Source organism: Peromyscus californicus, unplaced genomic scaffold (assembly GCF_007827085.1).
Source record: "Peromyscus californicus insignis strain IS unplaced genomic scaffold, ASM782708v3 Scaffold_4__1_contigs__length_199733344, whole genome shotgun sequence".
NCBI classification, from domain to species: Eukaryota; Metazoa; Chordata; class Mammalia; order Rodentia; family Cricetidae; genus Peromyscus; species Peromyscus californicus.
The window spans coordinates 176873316-176880846 of record NW_026294562.1 but is presented as its reverse complement, the minus strand read 5'-3'; the positions used below and the strand labels follow the sequence as shown (position 1 = coordinate 176880846).

At 52.7% G+C, this 7531-nt stretch overlaps 1 protein-coding gene across 1 annotated transcript; it reads left to right on the top strand.

Annotated features, from left to right (window-relative positions):
• The first annotated feature begins 1266 nt into the window (after positions 1-1266).
• On the top strand, positions 1267-7461 carry Klk12 (kallikrein related peptidase 12). The gene is made up of 5 exons (XM_052762890.1): positions 1267-1303; positions 1691-1850; positions 3221-3477; positions 4386-4519; positions 5744-7461. The coding sequence occupies exons 1-5, from the start codon at positions 1267-1269 to the stop codon at positions 5897-5899; spliced, it is 744 nt and encodes a 247-aa protein (XP_052618850.1). The 3' UTR covers positions 5900-7461.
• Positions 7462-7531: the final 70 nt, after the last annotated feature.

Here is a 7531-nt window from a genome sequence, read left to right as displayed (position 1 = left end):
TCTGAAACAAATGGGAATTCATAGATTGAAAAATAACAAGCCCGACAGAGACAGAGGAAGACACCTGATACCGCTGGACCTCTGGCCTCTGCCTCTGCCAAGGTACACACACAAATGAATTTAATTAGAAGGTAAGTGTGATGGCCCATGTGTGCGACCCCAGCACTCAGGAGGCTGAGGCAGAAGGGTTGCCTGAATTGGAGGCCAGTCTGTACTACACAGCAACTCCCAGAGGTAGCTAGGGTAAGCAAGACCCTGTCTCAAAACGAAAACAAATACAACAAACAACAATCAAAAAGAAATTCAGGGGCCTGGAGAGATGACTCAGGAGTTAAGAGCCTTGGCTGTTATCAGAGGACCCACGTTCAATTTCCAGCCCACATATGACACCTCACAGTCATTTCTGGGAGATTCAACATCCTCTTCTGGCCTCCACTGGCACCAGGCACACAGGAGGCACACAGATTCACATGCAGGCAAAATACCCATACACATTAAATCATTTAAAGAAGAAGAAAAACAGCAACTTTAAAGGGGAATTCAGTTAGAATTCAATTCATGAAAAGCCCAGGTGTGGAGCCCACATTATATGTCCCTGACCACCAGGCTGGCCAGTCTCTCCTGGCCTCTGCTCTTTCACCCCGGGCCCTCTTCTCTCAGTACCCCCCCCCTCCCCGTGAGCCCTCAGGCCACTCCCCTGTGCCCAGCCTCTTTCTTCTGCCCTTCCCTGCTCCAGGTGTTCAAGGGCCCCGCCCTCCTGGCTCACTCCTCCCTGGAGTAGGGATTAGAATCCAGCTCCACAGATACCTTGAGTCACTGTCCCCTCAGCCCATCCCCTGGGCTGGCTGAAGTAGGGGGAAGTGGGGCTGGGTCTTCAGGGAGCTGTGAAGCTCAATTAAGTGTCATTAGCTGAAGAGAGTTTCTGCAGGATTAGAACCATGCCCCGCCCTGGCTTCCTCATCCTCTTCCACCCCACCACCACACGGAAATTCGATGAGCCGAGACAGAGATCAGGTGGAGCATCATGTGTGACATGTGGACAGTAGGAGAGTGGCCAGCAGACGAAAGGGCAGGCAGGCAGATGGACAGGGAGACAACAGAGAGACAGAGAGACAGACAGGCAAACAGGTGAGAAGGGATCAGATGGAGGCTGTGAGGGAGTGGCCTGGGGGAAGGGGGCAGAGAGGAGAGGGCAGAGGTGGAGGCACACAGAAGGGTGAGCTCAGATCCCCCACCTTCCCTGGCAGACCCTGGAGGCAGCCTACCATGAGGCCCAGCATCCTCTTGCTCCTGTGTGTTGTGGGTGAGTTTTCTGAGCCAGGGCGGGGTGGGAAGGGGTGGAGGAAGGGTGGTGGCAGCCCTAACTGTGTCCTTCCCTTCCCCCATGGTAAGGGCCTATGCACCCCCCACCCCAAACCTGGTGCTGAGGATAGGGCAAGAGGTCAACCCTGCTTAGCTGTCTCTCTGTATGGTGGGTCTCTGGCACCGTCCAGCTCTCTCTTTTTCATCTCCATCTTCTTGTTTGTTTTGTTTTGTTTTTCTGCAACTTGTGACAGACCCCCTGCCTCAGCCTCCAGAGTGCTGGTAGGACAAGCAGGCACCATCACACACACCCATTCCCGCACCTCACCTCCTCCCACCCACAACCTTCGTGTCTAACCCCATTTCTCTGTCCTGCACCGGACCTCAGGTCTCAGTCAGGCCGACAGGGAGAAGATCTTTAATGGCGCTGAGTGTGTGAAGAACTCACAGCCTTGGCAGGTGGGGCTGTTCCGTGGCAAATATCTGCGCTGTGGCGGTGTCCTCGTGGACCGCAAGTGGGTCCTTACAGCTGCTCACTGCAGTGGCAAGTAAGCCCGTGGGTGGGCCCTCCTGGGGCGAGCAAAGGAGGGTGCCGGGGGAAGGGGAGGTCCCCCCTGATGATATCTGGTGTCAAGGGGTAGGAGTCAGCCAACTCCAGGTTAGAGGTGCAGAAGAACTTCCTGAGGTGGGGCTGGGTGCTGCCAGGTGGGATGAGGTGTGCAGTGGGTGGAGGAACTGGGATGGTGCCTCTGTTCCTCTCCCATTTCCTCCTGTGCCATTTCCTTCCCTATAGAGCATTTATCACCAGCCCCAGGCATTCCCTGACCCCAGCTAGACTCAGGGTGTCACTGAACTTGAGTCACAACCTGTACCCCAAGAAGCCAAGTTCAACCACCCTTCCTTGAGAAGCCAATTAAAACAGACAAATTGATAATAGAAAGGAGATTTATTCACTGTGGCCCCTTTGGGAACTGGACAAATAGATCCAGTGACCCCCTCTAATCCATCTTCAGGATCCTGAAGTGAGATTGCTGTGTAAATAGAGGGCTAACAATATGCATTTCTTTTTTTTTTTTTTTTTGGTTTTTCGAGACAGGGTTTCTCTGTGTAGCTTTGCGCCTTTCCTGGAACTCACTTGGTAGCCCAGGCTGGCCTCGAACTCACAGAGATCCGCCTGGCTCTGCCTCCCGAGTGCTGGGATTAAAGGCATGCGCCACCACCGCCCGGCCCACAATATGCATTTCTAAGCAGTCCAAGACGTGGTGCAGCCTACCATTGACCCATCACTGTCTGGGCTTCAGTCTCAACTCTAAGGTGGTCTGACCAGCTCTTAGAACTGCCAGAAATCTCTTTCCGGAGACAAGTTACCCCTCTGGTCAGCACCTTTTCTTTCTCCTAGCATGAGGTTCCTGGGGTGGGGGTGGGGGATTCCCATTTCCTTGGGGTCTATTGTTCCAATAATCTGACAGATTATTGTCACATTAGTGTCTCTTTAGCATATCTTCCTTTTGCCTGTTGGTGGTGCATACCTTAAGTAGACAAAAACACTAACCAGGACACCCACTGAACCATCTCCCCAGACCCCAGATGGTCCACTTTCTAGGTCTAGACTAGCTGTAAAAGGGGAGCCAGGTGTCAAGGGTCCAAGAAGCTCCATGTAGGACAGAGGTGTCTTCCTTATCCATTGCTCAGTCACAGCCCTGGTAACATTGCTGGTGCTGGCTGTGGGGATAATTATGGCAGCTGGTATAGCAGAAGACATCCCTGCCCCATGACATCTGCTGTCAAAGAGGCCATGGGAGTAGAAGACTAGCCCAACATGCGTAGTTGATGGGGAGCAGAGACCCAGAGGCTGAGAGAGAGAAACAGAGAGAGGTAAACGGCCCATCTGCCACCCACTGACCAACTGCACCCTCAGGTACGTGGTGCGCCTTGGGGAGCACAGCCTCACCAAGCTGGACTGGACAGAGCAATTGAGGCTCACGACCTTCTCCGTGACACACCCCAGCTACCAGGGTGCCCATCGGAACCATGAGCATGATCTTCGACTCCTGCAGCTGGGCAGACCGGTCCGCCTGACCCATGCTGTCCGGCCCCTGGCCCTGCCCACTTTCTGTGCACCTATGGGGACCAGGTGTCATATTTCAGGATGGGGTATCACAAACAAGCCATGGGGTAAGAGGGTCCTGAGGTTGGGGGTGAGGGATGTAGGGTAAGAGATCAAGTTGTTTACTTTAGAGAAAGCATGGGTATGGGGTTAAACATCAGGGTCAAGGGGCATGGGAAGGTGGGTCTTTAGAGTCACAGAGGTTAAGGGATTGAGTATGGAGTCAGAAGCCAGGGGTCAGAGTTGTGATCAGAGGTCAGAGTAATGCCAGGGGTCATCAGGGCATCTGATTCATGGGCTCAGGTGTTAGAGGTCATTTACAGAGCTGGTATTGCTGGGCCTCTAATCCTAGGTACTGGAGGCTGAGGTAAGAGGGCAGAAAGTTCAAGGTCAGCCTCTGTTACAGAATAAGAGCCTGTGTCAAAATAAAAAGTAAAAATGTCTGTAGATGTGGCTCAGTGGTAGAGTCCTTAGGTCCTAAATTCCATCCCTATTAGGGTGGGAAGCTGAGGTCACTGGATCACAATCTAGTCAGAATCTTTCTCATGTCATATTTGGAAGTCACAGGGTTTGGGCCAGGGTTTCTGTGGCATGGAATTTGGGGTCAAATGACCTGAAATCAGAAGACTTTTTTTTTTGAGTTAAGATGAAGTAAGTGAACATTTGAACGATGTGGAACTGAGATCTGAGGTTAAAGTGAAACCAAGGACATGGCTTCAGGAGATGGAAGACGTGAAGTGAGACTGGGATCAAGAGCTAATAAGATCAAAGGACCAGGCCTATGGCCTGGGGACAAGGGTGACCATGGGACTGAGTCACCAAACGGAGAATATTTAGGACTGCAGTGAAGTTGAGTTGAGGAGTATAAATTTGGATCAAATGTTCTTGGGAAGAATGTAGCCCCAAAGCAGGGATCTCAGAGGGTCTACATTACCCATCGTCTACATCACCGATATCACCCATCTTCCATGCCCAGAACCATTCCCAGACAGGCTCCAATGCCTCAACCTCTCCATTGTCTCCAATGGCACGTGCCAAGCCGTGTTCCCTGGAAGAGTGACGGAGAATATGGTGTGTGCAGGTGGTGAAGCCGGGAAGGATGCCTGCCAGGTGAATCAACTCGGGGTGGTGAGGACCACAGGGGACAGAAAGCAGGCGCTGGAGAAAAGAAAGGAAGAAAGCTTTCGGGGGGGGGGGGGGGCTTGACAGGGACGCTAAGGTAGACGGGGGTGGAGTAAGGAGGTTATTAGTAGAGTTCTTAATGCTGTGAACAGACAGACAGAGAGGCAACAACATGGCAGAGGCTCTCAGGAGTGTTCAGGCCAGAGACAGAGAGCATGATGGGACCTGAAGAGGAATCAGAATCCACTTGGAAAAGAAGAGGGTGTTTCTTTGTATTCTTTTCTGAGAGTGGGGAAGGTTTCACAGCAAGCCCCTGCAGGCAAGCTCTCTGGTTCCCAGGCAGGAGGCAGGGGAGGGGAGGGGAGGGGAGGACAGCAGCATGTATGGCCACCCATACTCACTTGGACATAAACTCACTTCCCAGGTGAGAGCTCCTGGTACCTGGAACTCTGTTAGCTAGGGACTGGAAGGCAGGATCTTTGTAGAATGCCGGTTGGTGTCTGTGAGAGGGGCAAGAGGAGGCTTGCTGTCTCGAGCTGCAGCTAGATTCTGACCTCACACTCTCCAGAAGTGAGGAAAAGTAGGAAAAGCCCCAGACCTGGGAGGTGGAAAGTGAAGGAATTAGGTGGAGAGATGGGACTAGAAAGGAGGGGAGATTTGGCCAAATGGAAGAAGAGACAGGGGATGGGGGAGGAGCCCAGAATGGAGGAGCAGGAAGGGGAGGAAAGGAGGAACAGGAGGCTGAAAAGAGGGAGGGGGAAACAGGCAAGCAGTGGAGGACAGAAAACTAGCCAGGATGGTGTATTTCAGAGCACCCTTCCTGGAACTCCAAGGCTTCCTCACATCATCAATCAGCTGGGGCTACCCCACGTTAAGAGAAAGAGGGATTGGGTAAAGAAGGTCACAAAACCAGCTGTGCCAACGTGTGGTATGATGCTCTTGGGCACCTTAGAGGAGGTATCATACATAGCGCCCAGAGACGAACAAACCCCCTCAGAGTACTCTCTATTCTCATAGCCCAGCCCTCCTGTCCTGGGGTTGGGCATAGAAGATAGCATTCTCTTCACTCATTGGCCAAAACCAGTCAGGGTGGCATCTTCTTTCCTATTGGCTAGCTGTTACAATGTTCTTCCTGTGAGTTGGCTGTGCTCCCGTCTCCCAGGACCTGGCTTGTAGCCACTCTCTTTAAGAACTGTCTCTTCTGTCTCCTAGGGTGACTCAGGAGGCCCCCTGGTGTGTGGAGGAGTTCTTCAAGGCCTAGTTTCCTGGGGATCTGTTGGGCCTTGCGGACAAAAGGGCATTCCAGGGGTCTATACCAAGATCTGCAAATATGTGGGCTGGATCAGAACAGTCATCAAGAACAACTAATGGGCTTCCCCTGTCTCCATGTGGTTCTGCTTCGGGGCCTCTCTGACCCTCGAAGCACCAGTGTCTCCTCCCTCACCACTCCAGCTCCCACCCTCGCTGGTGCAGGGAACCTCTTGAAACCTCAGGGGTGTAGAGGGGACTGTGAAACTCTGGAATAAACGTTATACAACCAAGGGAAGGGCTGCACCTGTCTGTTTAATGTGCAGTTTAAGCCTGGTGGGAACCGGAAAGGGTGGGCGTTTTTGCTGGACTTGGTTGCATAGGTCTGTGATCTTGGTACTCAGGAGAAAGAGGTAAAGAGGATCAGGAGCTCAAGATCATCCTGGATTACAAAGTGAGTTCGAGGCAATTCTGGGCTTCATGAGACCCTGTCTCAAAAACAAACAGGCCAGGCATGGTGGTGGAGGTCTTTAGCCTCCACACTTGGCAGGCTGATCTCTGAGTTTGAGGCCAGACTGGTCTACAGAGTGAGTTCTAGGCCAGCCAGAGCTACACAGTGAGAATCTGTTTCAAAATCAAAGCTTTTGGTCTTAATTTTTTAATTATTATTATCTTTATCTTCTGGTTATGGGTGTTTTCATGCATGCATGTCTATACACCACATGTATGCCTGGTGCCCACCGAAGCCAGAAGAGGACGTTGGATCCCCTGGGACTGAAGTTACACACGATTGTGAGCCACTGTGTGAGTGCTGGGAATTGAACCAAGATCCTCTAGGAAAAGCAGCCAGTGCTCTTAACCACTCAACCATCTCTCCAGCCCCTGCTTCTGGCTTTCTAATGAACTGGATATAAATGACCGGAATGGGGGTGGTGTGTTACACCTGACTGCACCACAGCTTTCTTATGTCCTGTTTGAGATGGGATGCCGGTCTGTTTTATTATGTCAGAGATGGTCCAGGGTGACTCTGGGGACAAGACAACCCAGCTGAAGTGTCACAAGGCTACGCCTACCCATAGGTCCTGTCTCCACATTCTCTTCAGAAGACAAAAAAGAAGGCCTTACTCAAAAATGCCTAAGAGGGGACCTGGTGTGCTGACCCAGAAGCACAGGAATGACCTTTCCCAGCATCCTCCTGGTATTTCATCCCCCACTCCACCCCAAGGCAGGGCCGGCACCCCCATGTCACAGATTAGGGAACTGAACTTCCCTGGGGTGGAGTCGCCCGTCCCACGTCACCTGGATAGGAAGAGGCAGAGCCCGTAGGGTTTGAGGCCACGGTCGGCTGCCGGCAGAGCCTGGGCCTACTCCGCCTTGTCCCACATCTGGTTAGGGGAGAGAGGAGAGGAAGGCCCGGGGAAGAAAGATCTGAATGAAAACATAAGCTGGGAGAAGAGAGGCTTCGAACCTGGGGCTATCCGATGAGGAGGCCCAGGAGGCTGAAGAGTGACTGGAAATTATCTACAGTACCCAGTAAGTGCTGGAGGCCTGGGCAGTGGAGGCTTGGGAGAGGAGGGAAGGGTCAGCAGAGAGTGGAGGTCCACACAGGAGCCCTGGGGCCCCTGGCACACCTGCTGAGGTTTCTTTCTCCTTTCTTGAGCCATGGCCCTCACAGGCCCTGACCTGCCTCCCCCACCATCCTGTCCTGCCCCTTCACCTAGCAAACTGCCCCACCTCTGTGACGCCCCAGAT

Excerpts from the sequence above, each read along its gene's own strand:
- Klk12 (XM_052762890.1), top strand. The coding sequence starts at position 1,267 with ATGAGGCCCAGCATCCTCTTGCTCCTGTGTGTTGTGG. Across the intron at positions 3,478-4,385 it reads TATCACAAACAAGCCATGGG|AACCATTCCCAGACAGGCTC; the intron begins GTAAGAGGGTCC and ends TTCCATGCCCAG. Across the intron at positions 4,520-5,743 it reads CCGGGAAGGATGCCTGCCAG|GGTGACTCAGGAGGCCCCCT; the intron begins GTGAATCAACTC and ends TCTGTCTCCTAG.